The sequence below is a fragment of the Oncorhynchus masou genome, chromosome 12 (assembly GCF_036934945.1).
Source record: "Oncorhynchus masou masou isolate Uvic2021 chromosome 12, UVic_Omas_1.1, whole genome shotgun sequence".
In the NCBI taxonomy this organism is placed as follows: domain Eukaryota; kingdom Metazoa; phylum Chordata; class Actinopteri; order Salmoniformes; family Salmonidae; genus Oncorhynchus; species Oncorhynchus masou.
In genome coordinates this window covers 59,827,001-59,848,784 of record NC_088223.1, presented here as the reverse complement: position 1 = coordinate 59,848,784, position 21,784 = coordinate 59,827,001, and the positions used below count along the sequence as shown (strand labels likewise).

The window sequence follows — 21,784 nt, the reverse complement described above, 5'->3', positions numbered from 1 at the left end:
AAGCGCGTAGCGCGTAAAAAAAAACTCTGTCCTCAGTTGCAACACTCATTAACGAGCTACAAACTGCCTCTGGAAGCACGGTCAGCACAAGAACTGTTCATCGGGAGCTTCATTTAATGGGTTTCCATTGCCGAGCAGCCTCACACAAGCCCAAGATCACCATGCGCAATGCCAAGCATCGGCTAGAGTGGCGTAAAGTTCCCCGGAGCTGTGGAAACATGTTCTCTGGAGTGATGAATCACACTTCACCATCTGGAAGTCCGAATCTGTGTTTAGCGGATGCCAGGAGAATGCTACCTGCCCCAGTGCCAACTGTAAAGTTTGGTGGAGGAGGAATAATGGTCTGAGGCTGTTTTTCATGGTTCGGGCTAGACCCCTCAGTTTCAGTGATGCGAAATCTTAATGCTACAGCATACAATGACCTTCTAGATGATTCTATGCTTCCAACTTTGTGGCAACAGTTTGGGGAAGGCCCTTTCCTGTTTCAGCATGACAATGCCCCCGTGCACAAAGCGAGGTCCATACAGAAATGATTTGTCGAGATCGGTGTGGAAGAACTTGACTGGCTTGCAAAAAGCCCTGACCTCAACCCCATTGAACACCTTTGGGACGAATTGGAATGTCGACTGTGAGCCAGGCCTAGTCGCCAAACATCAGTGCCCCGACTTCACTAATGCTCTTGTGGCTAAATGGAATCAGGTCCCCGCAGTAATGTTCCAACATCTATTAGAAAGCCTTCCCAGAAGTGTGGAGGCTGTTATAGCTGCAAAGGGGTGACCAACTCCATATTAATGCCCATCATTTTGAAATGAGATGTTCCACGAGCAGGTGTCCACATACTTTTGGTCAAGTAGTGTTTCACCAACCACGTTACATAGATGGTACAGAGGGTAAAGTGTACAGTGCCTATAGAAAGTCCACACCCCTCTTGGATTTCTTCACATTTTTTACAAGTACAAGTAGGATTAAAATAGATTTAATTGTTATTTTTTTGTCAACGTTCTACACAACATATACTAATGTCAGTGGAAGAAACGTACAAAAATTTGTTTAAGATTCATTAAAAAATAAACACTAATATACCTTGATTACAGCTTTGAGTCTTCATCAGTAAGTCACATTAGAGCTTTGCATACCCATATTGTGCAATATTTGCCCATTATTCTTTTCCCAATTTTTCAAGCTCTGTCAGGGTTTTGGGGATAATGACTAGACTGTAATTTACAAGTCTTGCAATACATTTTCAAGCAGATTTAAGTCTAAACTGGCCACTCAGGAACATTCACTCCCTTTTTGATAAGCAACTCCAGTGTCGATTTAGCTTTGTGTTGTAGGTTATTATCAAATCAAACTTTCAGTCTGGTTGGCCATCCGGTTGGCCATTTTGATTAGTTGTTCAGCAGTCTTATGGCTTGGGGGTCAGTCTATGACTTTGGTGACTGGAGTCTTTGACAATTTTTGGGCCTTCCTCTGACAACGCCAAGTATATAGGTCCTGGATGTCAGGAAGCTTGGCCCCAGTGATGTACTGGGCCATATGCATTACCCTCTATAGCGCCTTATGGTCAGATGCTGAGCAGTTGCCATACCAGGCAGTGATGCAACCGGTCAGGATGCTCTCGACAGTGCAGCTGTAGAACTTTTTGAGAATCTGGGGACTCATGCCAAGTCTTTTCAATCTCCTGAGGGGAAACGGTGTTGTCGTGCTGAATCAGGTTAGGATTCCTCTCGGATTTTGCCTGTACTTAGCTCCAGCCCGTTTCTTTTTATCCTGAAAAACTCCCCAGTCTTTGCAGATGTCAAGCATACCATTCCCATGATGGAGCCACCACCATGCTGTGATGTGTTGTTGGATTTGCCCCAAACATAAGGCATTGCATTTAAGCCAAAAAGTGTATTTCTTTGCCGTGTTTGTTGCAATATTAGTTTAGTACCTTGTTGCATACATATGCATGTCTTGGAATTTTTATTCTGTATATTTGTGTTCGTCTTTTCACTCTGTCATTTAGGCCATTATTGTGGAGTCACGACAATGTTGTTGATCCACCCATCACAGCCATTGAACTCTGTCGCTGTTTTAAAATCACCAATGGCCTCATAGTGACATCCCTAAGCCGTTTCCTTGCTGTTCTTTAGCTCAGTTCAGAAGGAAGACTGCCTCTCTGATGTGTCTGGGTGGTTTGATACATCGCCCATCCATATACATTTTTTTTACTTGACCATGCATAAAGAGATATTCAATGTCTGATGTGTTAATTTTACCCATCTATCAATCACTGTCCTTCTTTATGAGGCTTTAAAAAGCTCCCTGGTCTTTTAGTTTAATCTGTGCGTGAAATTCAATACTTGACTGAGGGACCTTACAGATATTTTAGGTACAGTATGTGGAACAGAGGAAGGGGACGTCATTCAATTTAACTTGATATATAACAATATCATTTGATAAGCCAAATTTGACTTCTGAACTCTTTTAGGCTTGCCTCAACAAAGGGGATGAATACTTATTCAGGGACTATATGGTAGTTATTTATTTGTATAATTATTTTTTCACTTTGACATTATGGAGTATTTTGTGTGGATCAATGACACAAAAATTACAATTTAATCTATTTCAATCTCACTTTGTAACACAACAAAATGTGGAAAAAAGTAAAAAAAAATATAGACTTTCTATATGCACTGTAAATGTTAAATTTGGCCAGTAATAATATATATAATGTATATTCTCAAATGAGAACAGATACTGTAGTTCCAAAAAGGTCAGTACAGTGAGTAAATAGGAACATGGAAGTGTTGAAAAACAAGATAGACCTCAAAAAGGCTTGTTAGGCAAAGGGTCAATTAAGTTGTCCATTTCTGTTGCAGCAATTATGCTCTATTTGGTGTGAAAATAGATTGTTGCCTTACTCAGCAGTCACTGGCACCTAACACTTGTATTTTTGGGCTACTACTTACCTTTAGCTGTCATCACCATGCCTATTTGCATATTTTTCACTATTAATGAAGATGAAGTTGTTCTACATTTTCCACATTATAGCAGCCAACCATGTTTCCACCCAATATCACACAGGCGATATAGTTCTTTACACTGTAAGTTTCAGGTTTAAAATAACAGTACAAATAGTTACCACCACATTACATTGACCATATTTACTTAACATTTCAGGGTGAGGGTTTGAGTTTGTAGTTACATTGAAAAATAACTACAACACCTGTTCTTTCCATGACATAGACTGACCAGGTGAGTCCAGGTTAAGCTATGATCCCTTATTTATGTCACTTGTTAAATCCACTTCAATCAATATAGATGAAGGGGAGGAGATAGGTTAAAGAAGAAGGATTTTTAAGCCTTGAGACAATTGAGACATGGATTGAGTAAGTGTGCCAGTCAAGACAAAAGATTTAAGCGCCTTTGAACGGGGTATGGTAGTAGGTGTCAGGCACACCGGTTTGTGTCAAGAACTGCAACGCTAATGGGTTTTTCATGCTCAACAGTTTGCCATGTGTATCAAGAATGGTCCACCACCCAAAGGACATCCAGTTAACTTGACACAACTGTGGGAAGCATTGGAGTCAACAACGCTTTTGACACCTTGTAGAGTCCATGCCCAGACGAATTGAGGCTGTTCTGAGGGCAAAATGGGGGGTGCAACTAAATATTAGGAAGGTGTTCCTAATGTTTGGTATACTCAGTGTATATGCCACTGACTTAGAAGGCATGTGCGCACGTGTGCTCTTTTTGAGAACAAAGGGCTGGATGCACTAATGCTCAGTAGGCCACTGCTGATGTTGATGACCTAACCATCCGATCCACTCATGGTGAATTTACCTGAGATTCTAAATTACTCTCCAAATTGCACCTTAAGCATGCAAGTGCTGTGCTAATGACGATTCATATGTCAGCCACACACCACTCACAGTGTATTATCTGGATTCCACAGTCTGAAATGTCTAAGTGTTATGATGCAAGATTTATATCAGATCTGGAACTTACAAACCATATGGCTATTACATTAGCTCCAATTGGCTTATGGGCTACATTCTTCATATCAGCCCTCCTCTACTCCAATAAGCTTACATAAAATACAGAATAGCTTATTTTGCTCATGTTGAGTAGTCATTCACTTAGGCTACATTTCATCGGGGGAAATGTTAGATGTCTGGGTTAGATGGGGTGGGTACAAAGAATATCTGCAAAATTATGTGGGTACATGGCAGGTCTGTGACAGAGTGAACAGTAATTTCTGAAGGAATACAATATAAAAGTTGGACTTTTTGTTTGTTATCCTCAATGATTTTAATAATACAATTTATATGTGGAGATTTTTCTGTGTTGTCAAAATAGTCAGAACCAGTGAAAGGAATTCCACTTTTCTAACCTTTTCCGTTTCCCCCCTTGCATTGCCATGCCATGCCCCAGTTTACATTCATATTCTTACGCCATGTTGACATCCACAGGATATGCCATCAACGGTATAATGTTCAGAAGTATTATCATCATCACATATCCTCATTTTGGATTTCCAACAATTCCAATTATTTCCTTAAAGGTTTATAGCTAAAATGGATAAGAGCAGCATAGAGTAACATTTATATCCTTGCATTGATTACATTAATAATTTCATCACACATTTGAAGTACCTACATTTATTACTGATTTTATGATTAACCAGATCAGTCACTCTCAATATCTATGGATTAATTAACAAGTATTTCCCCTAGTTTTGTCTGATCATGGAAGGGGTGTGTGTGTGGCTAATTTCCAGGAAAACAAATGTCATGCAATCCCATGCGTTTTGATGTGGCTAATTCTGTGTTCTTATGCTCAAATAGTATAACAAAACCAATCGGGACCCCCTGGGCATGTGCCCTGTGTGCCCCGTCAGTAATCCAGCCATGACAAAAAATACTCTCAAATACATTATTTTTAGGATGTTCAATTCTCCCTTAGTGTCTAGCTTTATTTGGGTGATTTCTAGTTCTCAAAGATTATATTATTTTAAAATATATAGTTTAATTATCTTTTCTACATACTTCCTGTCTGGCTTTAGGAACAATTTAGTGGTGCACTGCTGCTTAGTGAATATATGGGAAACACTGAATTACTTCAATCTCCCAGTAACATCAGACCAGGTCATCAGAACAGAATTATACTCATCATATTAAGGCACTGAAACTGAGCTTTGTGCTTTATTCTCTAACAGCTGGCTTTTCTGGCTCTAGATTCTGACCAAGAGCCAGTGGGCATTTAGCCTACTGCTGATACTGTAGAGAGGACTGTTTTGCTGCTTGGTTATAAGCTTTGTCCTTGTGTTTTTTACATAGAGCCTTGACAGCTAACGCTATACGTCATTGAGGTATAGTTATGTCTGTACACACTGTCCAATCTCTTCCTGTGCTGACAGCTGCAGTAGAGCACCCCTCTTGCCCCCCTTGGCCCTGGCACTGCTGTTCCCACCTTTCCCACACTCTCAAGTCATCACACACTCTGCCCAGCTCTGATTCGAAATCAGATACATTCTTACCCAGTCTGGTTCACCCGATGAGGATCTCACTCAGAAACTGTGAATCTGAGGGAGAAAAGTGAAAATGCTTAAATAATCTGGATCTGTGAATCAAATGAACTTTTCACTAATTATAAAGAACCACACAAATAGGGTATACACTTGATGGCAGTAGTATTGCACATAAGGCCTCAATGTGAGGAGTCGTATAGAATGCCAGCCAGAGGCAATCACGTTTAATTTTGATCAGGGACCATGGTCCAAATTGAATTTCAGCTTTTGTGTGGGGTGTTAAGTGTCAGCGGTGTATACACTAAGATACCAAACATTAGGAACACCTTCCTAATATTGAGTTGCACCCCTCCCCCCTGTTGCCCTCGGAACAGCCTCAATTTGTTGGCATGGACTTTACAAGGTGTCAAAGCGTTCCATAGGGATGCTGGCCCATGTTGACTCCAATGCTTCCCACAGTTGTGTCAAGTTGGCTGGATGTCCTTTGGGTGGTGGACCATTCTTGATACACATGAGAAACTGTTGAGAGTGAATCAATCAAACCGGTGCACTTGGCACCTACTACCATACCCAGTTCAAAGGCGCTTAAATATTTAGTTTTGTCCATTCACCCTCTGAATGGCACACATATTCAATCCAGGTCTCAATTGTCTCAAGGCTTAAAATCCTTCTTTAACCTGTCTCCTCCCCTTCATCTACACTGATTGAAGTGGATTTAGCAAGTGACATAAATAGGGGATCATAGCTTTCACCTGTATTCATCTAGTCAATCTATGTCATGGAATGTATGTGTTTTGTATAGTTGGTGTAAATCACAATGTTTATTTTTTTTGAGCAAAATAACAACTTGCTTAAGCGACGTGCCTTTCATAATGTTAGCAATTGTTCCGTGCTTGTCAATTTGTCATATCATGACAATCAAGCTCTGCTGTTACACTATTGTAGTTTTGATTAATTTGAATATTCCATTAGTCCATTCTCAATGGTTTCACCCCTGAAGGAAACATGACCGGCCTCAAGCATTAGGTTATGGTCACTTCTGTTAAAATGTCAGGACACAACTTATCAGAGTGTATGTAGTGGCAAAAGAGAGAGGCAGAGGGTAATAGGAACACATGTGCTTATTGAAGGATGCTGCAGAGTAATTATGTACTGTTTGTTTGTGATGTTTCTAAAAGCCTTTAATATGTTCCTAAAGGTTTGAGGGTGGCAGAGACCACATGTTCCCCATGGAGTTCTTCTTCCCGCCCCAGAGGACCTGTCTGATCTGTGCAGATGAAGCATCTGGCTGCCACTATGGAGCGCTAACCTGTGGCAGCTGCAAAGTGTTCTTCAAGAGAGCTGCAGAAGGTAAGACTTGATAAAGTAATATGCCATTGCACCTCTCCACACAGGAGAAAGAGCAGAGCATCAATGGTGGAAATGGGATCCATAAACCAGATCCACCTCTCATGCTTTTTGGAAATAATGTATTAGATATAATGATGCCATAAGAAAAAAAGTTCTTAATCTCTATGTATTTCAAAGGACAATACCCATAGTATTGACATGGTTTATTTGGAATATGTCAAAACCAATCTATGTACATTTTTTACAAAATTGCCAGAAGTTACATTCATCCTCATCTAACCATCTGGGAAATCCTCATATGGAAAGTCATTACATTTTTTCAGTGAATCAACCTGTGAGTCATATGACATATGAAATCCTGTTTCTGAGTAAAAGCTCATGATTATGAGCAGGGATGGGCACAGCTAATCGAATATCCAGATATCTGCCCTGACATAGGTATGCTACATTTCCCACTTCAAATAGCAATTACAGTCACGCACCTAACATAGTTTCTATAAGATCTGACACAGATCAATAAAAAACAATCACCAGAAACTCCCAGCGCATAAAAGGGTTAGTTGTTTAGCAACAAAACCGACGTTTGTGCAACTATGGCGTAAAACAGACAGGGTTGGCTTAGATTGTTGACAACATGTAAACTACACTGAACAAAAATATGAACGCAACATGTTCCATGGGCTGAAATAAAAGATCCCAGAAAATGTTCCATATGCACAAAAAGCTTATTTCTCTAAAATTTTGTGCACAAATTTGTTTACATCCCTTCTAGTGAGCATTTCTCCATTGCCAAAATAATCCATCCACCTGACAGGTGTGGCATATTAAGAAGCTGATTAAATAGCATGATCATTACTAGGGTTGCACATTTTGGGGAATATTCAGAGGTGGAAACTTTCAGTGGGAATATATGGGAATTAATGGAAATATATGCAAATTCATATGAATACCATTTAATTGTAGATGTTTTATGCATTGGATATATTTACCATATCATATGGAGACAGAAACATAAACCTTTTACCTTATCATAAGTAGACATATTTGCAAATTATTAAATCCTTCCAATAGAAATAAAAAAAAACACAATTTAGTTACGAATTGAACTTTAATTAAATGAGTTGATTCTTCACATGGGATGATTTCACTGAACAACAAAAGAAAGGGAATATTGAATGATCCCCAATGATCTATCTTATCTCCCAAAAACGTTTTCAACATACATCTGTAAAATGAAACGTCTAGAAACTGAAGCTTTGGTGGTCTTTCTCTCAGGCTTCCATGTCTTCTCCCTGGACCTCCTTAATGTCCACTTCTTGAACATCAAACTCTGAGGCCTCATCTTCACTGTCAGTTTCCAACCTTGTTGAGGATGGCTCGTTATCAGGCTCAAAAAGCGATCCACAAAGTCCCTTCCACCAGGTGGCTGATGAGATATGTTGGCACGACTGCCATATTGCATCTCCATCCCAAAGCCCTTGCTTTGGAAGTGTACTTCGCCAGACTGCCAAGAACCTTGCTCTCATCCAGGCCAAGGTGACGAGACACAGTAGTGATGACACCATAGGCCTTGTTGATCTCAGCACCAGACAGGATGCTCTTGCCAGCATACTTGGGGTCCGACATGTACGATGTGGCGTGTATGGGCTTCAGGCAGAAGTCTTAATGCTTTTTGATGTATTTCATAACTGCAGTTTCCTCTGCTTGGAGCAACAGTGAAGTGGACAGGGCAGTACGGATTTCTTCTCTTACATCTGCAAGTAGAGTCTGAACACCAGACAGGATGGCATTGTCTCCCTCAATCCGTGCAATAGCTAATGCTATAGGTTTCAGGAGTTTCAGGCTGCTTACCACTCTCTCCCAAAATACATCATCCAGGAGGATCCTCTTGATGGGGCTGTCTATTTCAGCAGACTGTGATATGGCCATTTCTTGGAGAGACTCCTTCTCTTCCAGGAGACTGTCAAACATGATGACAACACCACCCCAACGGGTGTTGCTGGGCAGCTTCAATGTGGTGCTCTTATTCTTCTCACTTTGCTTGGTGAGGTAGAGTTCAGCTATAACTTGATGACTGTTCACATACCTAACCATTTCATTGGCTCTCTTGTAAAGTGTATCCATTGTTTTCAGTGCCATGATGTCCTTGAGGAGCAGATTCAATGCACGAGCAGCACAGCCAATGGGTGTGATGTGAGGGTAGGACTCCTCCACTTTAGACCAAGCAGCCTTCATGTTCGCAGCATTGTCTGTCATCAGTGCAAATACCATCTGTGGTCCAAGGTCATTGATGACTGCCTTCAGCTCATCTGCAATGTAGAGACCGGTGTGTCTGTTGTCCCTTGTGTCTGTGCTCTTATAGAATACTGGTTGAGGGGTTGAGATGATGTAGTTCATTTTTCCTTGCCCACGAACATTCGACCATCCTTCAGAGATGATTGCAATACAGTCTGCTTTCTCTATGATTTGCTTGACCTTCACTTGAACTCTGTTGAACTCTGCATCCAGAAAATGAGTAGATAAAGCATGTCTGGTTGGAGGGGTGTATGCTGAGAGAAGAACATTCAGAAATATCTTCCAATACATATTGCCTGTGAGCATCAGAGGTGAACCAGTTGCATACAGAGCTCAAGCAAGACATTAATCAGCATTTCTCTGACTACGTACCTCCACTGAGTCAAAAACACTTCTGATTCCAGGAGGACCATGAGCAGTTGCTATTGATAAGGTGTCTGGTTCATAATTTTCACCTCGAATAGATGTAGAGCGACTTTTGTCAGAGGTTGCTTGTTGTGAGCTCTGAGGGAACTTTGTGCACTTTGCCAGATGATTCTGCATCTTTGTTGCATTCTTCACACATGATTTGGCACAGTATTTCCAAATGTACACAGCTTTTCCTTCTACATTAGCTGCAGTGAAATGTCTCCACACATCAGATGGTGCACGTGGCATTTTCCTGTAAAGATGAGGAAAAAATTAGTAAAAATAAATACAATTCCATGTACAGATAAATAGTTAAGCAGTTAGATTAAACAACTCCTTTGTAAGGTAAATGTTATAAAATGAAACATGTATGGAAACAGGTGAATTAACACTCTTCAGTTAGCAGGCTCAAGCAAGCTAAAACCCACAAGGTAGCAAAAACTAACTAGTAGAAAATGTTAACAAGTTAGAAATGATTTAAACACACTTTTCTGTAGGCTACTATTTACTAGTTAACCAAAAAATAATGTATGTCAGATAAAATATATTCACCCCTCCCCTACCAGAAAGCATGTAGTCCTTGGTTCAGACAGTGTGGGCTCAATAGCATCTCATTAGTGTGCAAGACCTTGAGAATCAGCTGTACATGTGATGGAAGAGTGCACTTCACATGTGATGGAATAATGCACTGTGCATGCAGAGGGTTGCAATTCCATTGAATTGGGGATAGTTTAACCAAAATATGCACATCGGGCTCCGCTCCCGAGCATACTACTCGCCAATGTCCAGTCTCTTGACAACAAGGTAGACGAAATCCGAGCAAGGGTTGCCTTCCAGAGAGACATCAGAGATTGTAACGTTCTTTGTTTCACGGATACATGGCTCACTCGGGATACGTCATCAGAGTCGGTACAGCCACCTGGCTTCTTCATGCATCGCGCAGACAGAAACAAACATCTCTCTGGTAAGAAGAAGGGCGGGGGTGTATTCCTTATGATTAACGAGACGTGGTGTGATCATAACAACATACTGGAACTCAAGTCCTTTTGTTCACCTGACCTAGAATTCCTTACAATCAAATGCCGACCGCATTATCTACCAAGAGAATTCTCTTCGATCATAATCACAGTAGTGTATATCCCGTAGCTTCAAGCTTGCCTTGAAGTGCTGGGCATCTTATTATGACATGCATTGTCTGAATTAGGCCCACAGAATTGGAGGAACTTTGAATGTCTTTGAACTTCCGAGTTGGTTTAACATTGGACCAGAGAAAATGTTACCTAGCTAGTTAACAAGCTTCTGTATGCAGAGCTGCGCTAGAATTAAAAATATGTCTAACCATTTTGTTAGTATCATTAACTAGCATTGAAAAAGTCAATCCATTCTTCTCTAATTAAACATCTAATTTCGGAATAACGTCAGTAGGCTACAGTAACCTATCCTTCATAGGGGGAGGGGCAGGTAGCACACACACACACTCACTGTAAAATATTTCCAGCTGGCAGGCAGATGCAGGAAAAACTTCCTGAGCGACAGAGTGAGGGCTTTGCATAGGTGCTTTGTTGTGGGACTGGAAAGAAATGCCCGGAATGTAAAATAACGTTATTAACCGGTTCCCATGCTTTTAAAATAACAGTTCCAGAACAGTATAGATCACTTTCGTTTTTGGTTCGGGATCTGTTCCTCAAAAAATGTTGTTATTTTCCGGTTTTCGGTTCTGTTTCCTGAACAGGTTCCAACCATTGGTTTCTGTGGTAATCATTTATGACTTACAACCATGTTACAACCATGATGTTACTTTCCTCCTCATTCAAAATAGAATTTCGTATTATCTTATTCTTATCTTTGTTTGTCTTTGTTAGGTAAACAGAAATACCTGTGTGCCAGCAGAAACGACTGCACCATCGATAAGCTTAGACGGAAGAACTGCCCATCATGTCGACTGAGGAAGTGTTTTGAAGCTGGGATGACCCTCGGAGGTAAATACAACTATCAAGTCAATTTATTAAGTCAATGAGAAATATAAAGTACTTAGTGATCCATCCGGCCACCCACTGATCGATTATCATGGACAAAAGTGTGTGTATGTGTAAAACATTAAGAATACCTTCCTTATATTGAGTTGCTAGGGCTGTTACAGTGACTGTATTACCACCACACCGGAAGTAACGAGTAATGACCGCAGTCAAATTCCATCTGACCGTTTAGTAACAATAACTAGGCTTCTCCAAGCTCTGATGCTGCTAATGGCCATTAGTAGCCTACCAAACTTGCTAATTGCCTGGTGCTCAGGACTTTATTGTCCCTCTAATCACTCTGACATCAATGCAAATGTAATCAATAATCAAATATAACACCTAATGAGAGCCCATGAGCTCATGTTGCACAACATTTCTATAACCTATGCAATTGTATGAGAAAACAGAGTTTTGAAGACCTCTATTAAAAATAGGAGGATCCAATCAGCTTTCTATAGGCTCGGTCTACTATATTTATTTCTCAACTTTCCTAATATTAAGCACATAGCTTCGCTTTACAACAGGAGTAAAGCCTACCTGGCTGGCATGAAAATGAACCATGAGAAAAGCGTCCTCCATTCGCTATTTAAGTGCATAGATGACATTTAAAAAAATCCCTGCCCCCGTTCTGAGAGAGTTGCATGATAATGGTCCATTCTAAATCAAAACTAATTTCACACATATATTATTTAGTATATGTAAAGACAAGATTAAATCAATAATAGTCTGATGGGTAACAATATTAGCCTATCACCCGTGAATGATATTTCACTTGAATGATGCCCAGCTTGTGTGCAATAGAGCAAGAAACAGTGCATGCTTAATTTCTGCAACTTTTTTCAAATCATAGTCCCACACCTCATGTAGCCTAGCCCATAGGCCTATATGTTTTGATAAGGTTTGTAATCACAACTAACGTGTCCAAATAACTTCTTAAAATTAAGCACATTAATCTGCTTTAAAACCGGTGTAGAGCCTAACTGGCATACATAGGCGGCGTGTGAGTTTCAAGTATGGGGAAGGTCATTTTCACCATAAAAATGCACTTTTATAATACGCATTACATGCATAATCGCATTTGTGGTCACTTTTGAGAATGGTGTTTTCCCGCTAATTGATTGCATTTTGGAACATTCATGCTTATAGCCTATGGTCGTGTGCATATTGCTGTGCTTACAATGTGAAGAAATAGCCTAATAGTTTATCAACATTTTAAGATAAACGTTCTGATTTGTTGCATCAGCCTCATTCCACCTTTTCTCTGATTACGATCTTGTCTCATCGCTGCACCTCCCCAACGAGCTCGGGAGAGGCGAAGGTCGAGTCATGCGTCCTCCAAAACATGACTTGCCAAGCCGCACTTCTTAACGCCCGCTCGCTTAACCCGGAAGCCAGCTGTACCAATGTAATGGAGGAAACACCATTCCACTGATGACTGAAGTCAGCCTGCAGATGCTCGGCTTGCCACAAAGAGTCGCTAGAGCGCGATGAGCTAAGTAAAACCTCCCCGGCCAAACCCGGACAATGCTGGGCTAATTGCGTGCCGCCATATTGGACTCCCGATCACAGCTGGTTGTGACACAGATTGGAATCAAACCCCATTGCACTGTTTTAGACTGCTGCGCCACTCGGGAGGCCCTGCCTCATTACTTTTTAAAGGTTATTTGAAGCAAGTGGTTGTATTAATTTAGGATCTATCGCATCCCACAATTTATTTATCGCACAGAAGGACAAGGTGAACAATAGAATAAGTCAACTTTTGTACTATGGGGGATAGTAGATTGACGTAGGCTAGTGCTTTTTCTGTTCATTTAGCCTACTCATTGTTGGCTGACAAAAAATAAATGTGGACAGTTCTTATAACATCTTAAATATGCGCCTCGGATTTCGATAAGAAGGAAGTGCGCAGTGGAGTCCCCGATGTGTCTGTCTTTACTTGTAGCCTTCTTCAGAGCTGAGATAGATGCCTCTGAGAAGAGCCCAATCACATGACGGACATTGGCTAATAAGAATTGCGATATCTGAGAGAGGCATGTGAGTGAGAGGTGCTTCGGAACACGCAGCTGGGAGAAGGGAATTACAATTATTGTAATCAGCCAAAGGGCATAATGGCCGCTGGCTGCAAAAGGCATGGATTTTAGGGGGATGCCGCCGGGAAATTAGAGGCTTTTATCAAGTGGTGGTCAATTTGTGACTGATGAAGTGTGTGCAACCTGTGCAAGAAACAAAGTGGAGCTCATGCCTTTCGTGCAACTTTTTTCAAATCATCATGAGTCGCATCATGCAGCATCATGTTTGTATCACAACTAAAGTTGCATAAATAACTCTAAATGAAGCATATAGCAGGACCTGTTTCTTTGTTAACCACTCAACACAGAATAGCCGCATGTTGACACTACCTCAGAAATCGTTTGGAGAAAACATCCTTTCTATTTCATTCAGCTATGTTAAAATGAATAGTTCATACTATAAAATAATATAAAATTATGTCACGGAATTCTAAGCAAATCTTGTCTGCTGAATGAACTAGTATAGGCCATAGCCATATGGCATAGCCAGATCAGGGCCTAACATAAGGACAGCTCAGAGTAAGCTATTCTGTTCTTCTGAAATATATTACATTTTCTTCATGTCATGTTTCTTTAGACTTGTCTAAAATAAATAATGAACTTATTGTGATGGTGTAGGCTATATTAAATGGATTTATTAGACTTAATAAAATGTAGATGTTCCAAAGGTCTGCATCAGTGGCTTGTAGGCTATGCGTGGAAGCCAGGAGATGCTAAATGTGTTCATGTTAATTAATGGCCAATTACCATGAGACTGGCAGTTATTTGCTTGACAATCATGGGCTGACAAAATTGCATGACTGCCACAGCCCTCGTGCCCTCAGAACTGCCTCAATTTGTTGGGGCATAGACTCTACAAGGTGTCAATAGCGTTCCACAGGGATGCTGGCCCATGTTGACTCCAATGCTTCCCACAGTTGTGTCAATTTGGCTGGATGTCCTTTGGGTGGTGGACCATTCTTAATACACACGGGAAACTGTTGAGCGTGAAAAAACACAGTAGCGGTGCAATTCTTGACACTCAAACTGGTGTACCTGGCACCTTCTACCATACCCCGTTAAAATGTACTTAAATATTTTGTCTTGCCCATTCACCCTCTGAATGGCACACATTCACAATCCATATCTCAATTGTCTCAAGGCTTAAAAAATATTATTTAACCTGTCTCCTCCCCTTCATCTACACTGATTGAAGTGGATTTACCAAGTGACATTAATAAGGGATCATAGCTTTCACCTGGATTCACCTGTTCAGTCTATGTCATGGAAAGAGCAGGTGTTCTTAATGTGTTGTACACTCGGTGTATATACAGCATGAGCACATTTCTCATTTTAGGGCATACAACTGAACTACAGGGTTAAACTCAGCATGGAGGATTTTTCTGCAATGCTCCCTTTCAGTCTAAGTACCTGATTTCTTGTGAATGTTGCAACCAGTACTACACATCTTAGCCAGCTCTCTTGAATCGCTGCATCACAAAGGGAAATACTACTGCTAATCAAGCCTCTGACTGTGCCACCAGGCAATTTAGACCTATTTCATTCACTTTCCCTTACAGTCACCCAGAGCTGTTTGTCGTATTAGGTCTCAAAGATGGACATGTGCTGGACAAATTTCCGTTCTTGTGTTCAATTTTCACTCCCTTCCATTTTCTCATTCTGTTAACGGTGAAAATTGCACAGAGAAGCACAAAGCTGACATGAGACATGTGAATTAAAGGAGCAGAAATGCTGGTAATTTAGCCACCAGACGCTGACAAGCCCATGGGGGAAAATGCGATGTGATGCTGTGATTGTCAGGGAAAGGCACCTCTATTCCTGTTGCAGTTAGAAAGTGCCTTCCTTCCCCTCAAGCGCTCCTCTCATAGATTTTTTTATGTGCACAGGTAAGTTTGTGACAGTAATTTGAAAGCTCAGACGAGGGCTTCAAATGTGAAAGATTCTTCTCTGATTACGGACTAATGCATTGGTTGAATTTGTTTTACTGCAAAATGGAAGAGACTAGTTAAGTATCATTGCAAGTAGGTTTTCTTTTGGAATGCAGAATTCCATATAACCTAATTACTCTCAAAATTGTAATTACTTCTCCAAATAGAACATTGATATGGCAGTTAATTTTACAGATCCACTGAAGCTATTTAATTTAGCAGAGGTATATTGAAATAGAAAAAGCATTGAAAATATAATCTGGGTGACATTTTCCTGCTCCTAACCTTCCCATTTGCAGCTAAATATGTATATGGTTACAGGATAGACTTTCTATGTCGGCTGAGGCCTAGTAATCAACCCTGGGATTAAATGTGTTGTGTCTTGTAGGGTACAGTAACAGTTGAAGGCAATTACACCAACTCCTGGAATATTAGAGGTGCTTCCTGTTTCCCGATTCCCACCCTCCATTCTCTTGCTGAAAAAAATAATGATGATTTGAAACTTGAACCTTTTCCCGAATTCCATTTGAGCTTTAAAAGTCCTCTCTGCATTTGCCTTTGTGCATGGCAAATCCCATGTTTAATAATGTGTTTTTGAGGGGTTCATACAGTGCATCCGGTAAGTATTCAGACCCTTTAACTTTTTCAACATTTTGTTATGTTATTCTAAAATGGATAACATTTTAAAAAGTATCATCAATCTACACACAATACCCCATAATGACAAAGCGAAAAAAGGTCTTTTGACATTTTTGACAAAGAAAATATTCATTTACATAAGTATTCAGACCCTTTGCTATGAGACTCGAAATTGAGTTCAGGTGCATCCTGTTTCCATTGACCCTCCATGAGATGTTTCTACAACTTGATTGGACACCTGTGGTAAATTCAATTGATTTGACCTTATTTGGAAAGGCACACACCTGTCTATATAAGGTTCCACCGTTGACGGTGCATGTCAGAAGAGCCATGAGCTCGTAGGAATTGTCCATAGAGCTCAGAGACAGGATTGTGTTGTGGCACAGATCTGGGAAACAGTACCAAAAAAATTTATGCAGCATGGCCTCCATCAGAGTGGCCTCCATCATTCTTGAATGGAAGAAGTTTGGAACCACCAAGACTCTTCCTAGAGTTGGCCGGTCACTCTGACAGAACTCTAGAGTTCCTCTGTGGATATGGGAGATCCTTCCAGAAAGACAACCATCTCTGCAGCATTCCACTAATCAGACGTTTATGGTAGAGTGGCCAGGCAGAAGCCACTCCTCTGTAAAAGGCACATGACAGCCCGCTTGGAGTTTGCTAAAAGGCACCTAAAGGACTCTTAGACCATAAGAAACTAGATTCTCTGGTCTGATGAAACCAAGTTTAATTATTTGGCCTGAATGCCAAGCGTCACGTCTGGAGAGACCTGAAAATAGCTGCGCAGCGACGCTCCCCATCCAACCTGACAGCTTGAAATGATCTGCAGAGAAAATGGGAGAAAGTCCCCAAATACAGGTGTGCCAAGCTTGTAGCGACATACCCAAGAAGACTCGAGGCTGTAATTGCTTCAAAAGGTTCTTCAACCAAGTAATGATAAAGGGTCTGAATACTTATGTAAATGTGATATTTGAGTTTTTATTTTGAATGCATTTCCACACATTTATAAAAAACTGTTTTAGCTTTGTCATTATGGGGTATTATGTGTAGATTGATTAAGGAAAACATCTATTTAATACATTTTAGAAAAGCCTGTATGTAACGTAACAAAATGTGGGAAAAGTCAAGGGGTTTGAAAACTTTCTGAATGCACCGTATACCCACTCTCTGACAAAACTTTGTGCAGAAAAGTAACAAGCAAGTGCAAAAGATTTTAACTATCTGCCAGCATATAATAGTTCCCGATTATCTTCATGAAAATGTGTAAAGATATAAACTGTACTGTTAGACAATTCAGATCATAGTAATGTTAAGACATGAAACCCAAACAATAACTACTTGCTAGCATGCCTAAACCTAAGCCATTCCAGTTGTTAGTTACTCAAGTTTGTTTATGATATATTTAGTTTTATCGGGATCAATTCCAACTAAATTATCTTATTTTATGCGTAATGTAGTTATATTTTGTGTTATGTAACATTGTTATATTTAATTCACGTACACTTCTTGGCCAAGCACAAGTTGTACTCTGTGGAAACAGATTAATATTCGCAAACCACCATACAATAAATGATTTAAACCTAATTCAAACCAGGAAAAGCTCAATTTTACTATTTTTTTGCTATACCTACAAATCATAAATAATTCCAAATACCATGTGTACATATCTTAATTAATAGATATCCTCTGCTCGTCTGAGTCATTCCGTAAAGATTTCGGAAATCAGTATACTGTATATTTTTATCTTTCCTCTAAATTAGGACTAAGTTATTTGCAGAGAAAATTAACTAATGTCATGTCTTGTATGGATGCCTCTGTTTGTATTGGCATCAGTTTGAAGGGGGCGTGGATCTTAAGGGCAGCTCAACCTGACCTACTTACTATTGTATGTGTTATCCAAAGATCAGTGCCAAGATACCACAATTTTTAATATATTTGGGAAAGTTTTAATTATTTTTCTTTATCTAAATTACAAGAAGGTTTACTTATTACATCTGAAATAGAATGTCATGATTTACCATCATATTAAGATTCAGCTACTGAGGCACTGTTCATTACTCAGATTGAGAAATAAATTAACAATAATACTGGGATCCAAGTGTGAACTGATTGTTCACTCTACATTTCCTTGAGCTAAGTCTATTTAGGAAATGATATTATTGAATATCCACCACCAAATGTATTGCCACTTTAATTTGTAGTCCCCTCTGCACGATGCATTGTTGTCACGTAGCACTATGAAAAGCACTATGAAAGCATGCATAGTGCATGGGACCATAATTAATTTGTGGTCATGATAAGCTAGCTATAAAGATGGAGTCACTGGGCCACTATGCACTAACAGATATTAAAGGTATATATTTTTTATTTTGGTCAAAGTTCTGCAGTCCCGTCCATAATAAGGTACATGTGTGCACCTGTTCTAGAAGAGATCATTGGTGACCCCATAATTCAGGTGATTCATTCTGCACCATCAGGATTTAACTTCCAGGTTACCTGGATGTTAATTGCATACACCTGTATGGTTTCCTTTTAGTGAAGATATCAAAACGATGAAATAACACATATGGAATCATGTGGTAACCAAAAAAGTGTTAAACAAATCAGCATACAGTATATTTTATATCTGAGATTCTTCAAACCTTTGCCTTGATGACAGCTTTGTACCATCTTGGCATTCTCTCAACCAGCTTCACCTGGAATGCTTTCCAGCAGTCTTGAAGGAGTTCCCACATATGCTGAGCACTTATTGGCTGCTTTTCCTTCACTCTGTAGTCTGGCTCATCCCAAACCATCTCAATTTGGTTGAGGTCGGGGGATTGTGGAGGCCAAGTCATCTGATGCGGCACTCCATCATTGTCCTTCTTGATAAAATAGCCCTTACACAGCCTGGAGGTGTGTTGGGTCATTGTCCTGTTGAAAAACAAATGATAGTCCCACTAAACCCAAACCAGATGGGATGGTGTATCGCTGCAGAATGCTGTGGTAGCCTTGTTGGTTAATCAAAGACAGTGTCATGAGCAAACCACACCATCACACCTCCTCCTCCATGCTTTTACGGTGGGAAATACACATGAGGAGGTCATCCGTTTACCAACACCGCGTCTCAGAAAGACACGGCGGTTGGAACCATATATCTACAATTTGAACTCCAGACCAAATGACAAATTCCGACTGGTCTATTGTCCATTGCTCATGTTTCTTGGCCCAAACAAGTATTTTCTTCTTAATTGGTGTTCTTTAGTAATGGTTTCTTTGCAGCAATTTGACCATGAAGGCCTGATTCACACAGTCTCCTCTGAACAGTTGATGTTGAGATGTGTCTGTTTACTTGAACTCTGTGAAGGATTTATTTGGGCTGCAATTTCTGTGGCTGGTAACTCTAATGAACTTATCCTCTGCTGCAGAGGTAACTCTGTGACTTCCTTTCCTGTGGTGGTCCACATGAGAGACAGTTTCATCATAGCACTTGTTTTTGTGACTGCACTTGAAGAAACTTTAAGTTCTTCAAATGTTCCGGATTGACTGACCTTCATATCTTAAAGTAATGATGGACTGTTGTTTCTTTTTGCTTATTTGAGCTGTTCTTGCCATAATATGGACTTGGTCTTTTACCAAATAGGGCTACCACCCCTACCTTGTCACAACACAACTGATTGGCTCAAATACATTAAGAAGGAAAGAAATTCCACAAAATAACTTTTAGGAAGGCACACCAGTTAATTGAAATGCATTCGAGGTGACTACCTCAAGAAGCTGTCATCAAGGAAAAGTGTGGCTATTTGAATTTGGAATTTCAAATATAAAATATATATATTGATTTGTTTAACACGTTTTTGGTTACTACATGATTCCATATGTGTTATTTCATAGTTTTGATGTATTCACTATTATTCTGCAATGTAGAAAATAGTAAAATCAAGAAATACCCTTAAATGAGTAGGTGTTCTAAAACCTTTGACCGGTAGTGTATATGTTTCACTGAGTTCCAGTGTGCAGGAAATGCTTTCACTCACCATTTAGAATTTTAAATGTTGTTTTTCCTCTTTGCACTATACCCCCGGTAAACGACTTTTCCAAAAACAGCATAACACATTACAAAGTAAACTATAGCAATCCTCACGCTAAAACATTGAAATAATTTGTTTGCTGTGTTGAAGGACATCCATACTAATACTGTAACAATACAGTAAATGATTGCTACATTTGTAAGCTGCTAATATTGTCATCAAGGTGTATCCCTGTGACATGGTGTGCCCACTGTCTCTGTCTGACCTTACCAAATGGCCTGCTCTGCCCACTGTTGCCATGGTCATTGATCCGCTAGCCAAGGTTCCAGCCTCCCTCTCAAATTGCTCACCTAGTTACAGTTGAAGTTTACATACACCTTAGCCAAATACATTTAAACTCATTGCCTTTTAAATAGTTTAATTGGGTCAAACGTTTCGGGTAGCCTTTCTCACAAGCTTCCCACAATAAGTTGGGTGAATTTTGGCCCATTCCTCCCGACAGAGCTGGTGTAACTTTGTAGGCCTCCTTGCTCGTACATGCTTTTTCAGTTCTGCCCACAAATGTTCTATAGGATTGAGGTCAGGGCTTTGTGATGGCCACTCCAATACCTTGACTTTGTTGTCCTTAGGACATTTTGCCACAACTTTGGAAGTATGCTCAGGGTCATTGTCCATTTGGAAGACCCATTGGCGACCAAGCTTTAACTTCCTGACTGATGTCTTGAGACGTTGCTTCAATATATCCACATCATTGTCCTACCTCATGATGCCATCTATTTTGTGAAGTGCACCAGTCCCTCCTGCTGCAAAGCACCCCCACAATAGGATGCTGCCACCCCCGTGCTTCACGGTTGGGATGGTGTTCTTCAGCTTGCAAGCACCTCCCTTTTTCCTCCAAACATAACGATGGTCATTATGGCCAAACAGTTCTATTTTTGTTTCATCAGACCAGAGGACATTTCTCCATGTGCAGTTACAAACCTTTTTGGAGCAGTGGCTTCTTCCTTGCTGAGTGGCCTTTCAGGTAATGTCGATATAGGACTTGTTTTACTGTGGATATAGATACTTTTGTACCTGTTTCCTGCAGCATCTTCACAAGGTTCTTTGCTGTTGTTCTGGGATTGATTTGCACTTTTCGCACCAAAGTACGTTCAGCTCTAGGAGACAGAACGCGTTTCCTTGAGCGGTATGACGGCCGCATGGTCCCATGGTGTTTATACTTGCGTACTATTGTTTGTACAGATGACTGTGGTACCTTCAGGCATTTGGAAATTGCTCCCAAGGATGAACCAGACTTGTGGAGGTCTACAATTGTTTTTCTGAGGTTTTGGCAGATTTTTTTTGATTTTCCCATGATGACAAGAGGCACTGAGTTTGAAGGTAGGCCTTGAAATACATCCACAGTTACACGTCCAATTGACTCAAATGATGCCAATTAGCCTTTCAGAAGCTTTTAAAACCATGACATAATTTTCTGGAATTTTCCAAGCTATTTAAAGGCACAGTCAACTTAGTGTATGTAAACTGACCCACTGGAATTGTGATACAGTGA

General features: G+C 40.2%; 1 protein-coding gene across 3 annotated transcripts in view; it reads left to right on the top strand.

Moving 5' to 3' along the window:
• Nucleotides 1–21,784, top strand: part of LOC135550520 (androgen receptor-like) — a 46,459-nt gene that overhangs the window by 5,769 nt on the left and 18,906 nt on the right. For all 3 annotated transcript variants that reach the window (XM_064981428.1, XM_064981427.1, XM_064981426.1), the window contains exons 2-3: nt 6,714–6,865; nt 11,431–11,547. In XM_064981428.1, the coding sequence (XP_064837500.1) occupies nt 6,736–6,865; nt 11,431–11,547 (247 nt within the window). In that variant the 5' untranslated portion in view covers nt 6,714–6,735. The remainder of the gene's footprint in view (nt 1–6,713; nt 6,866–11,430; nt 11,548–21,784) is intronic.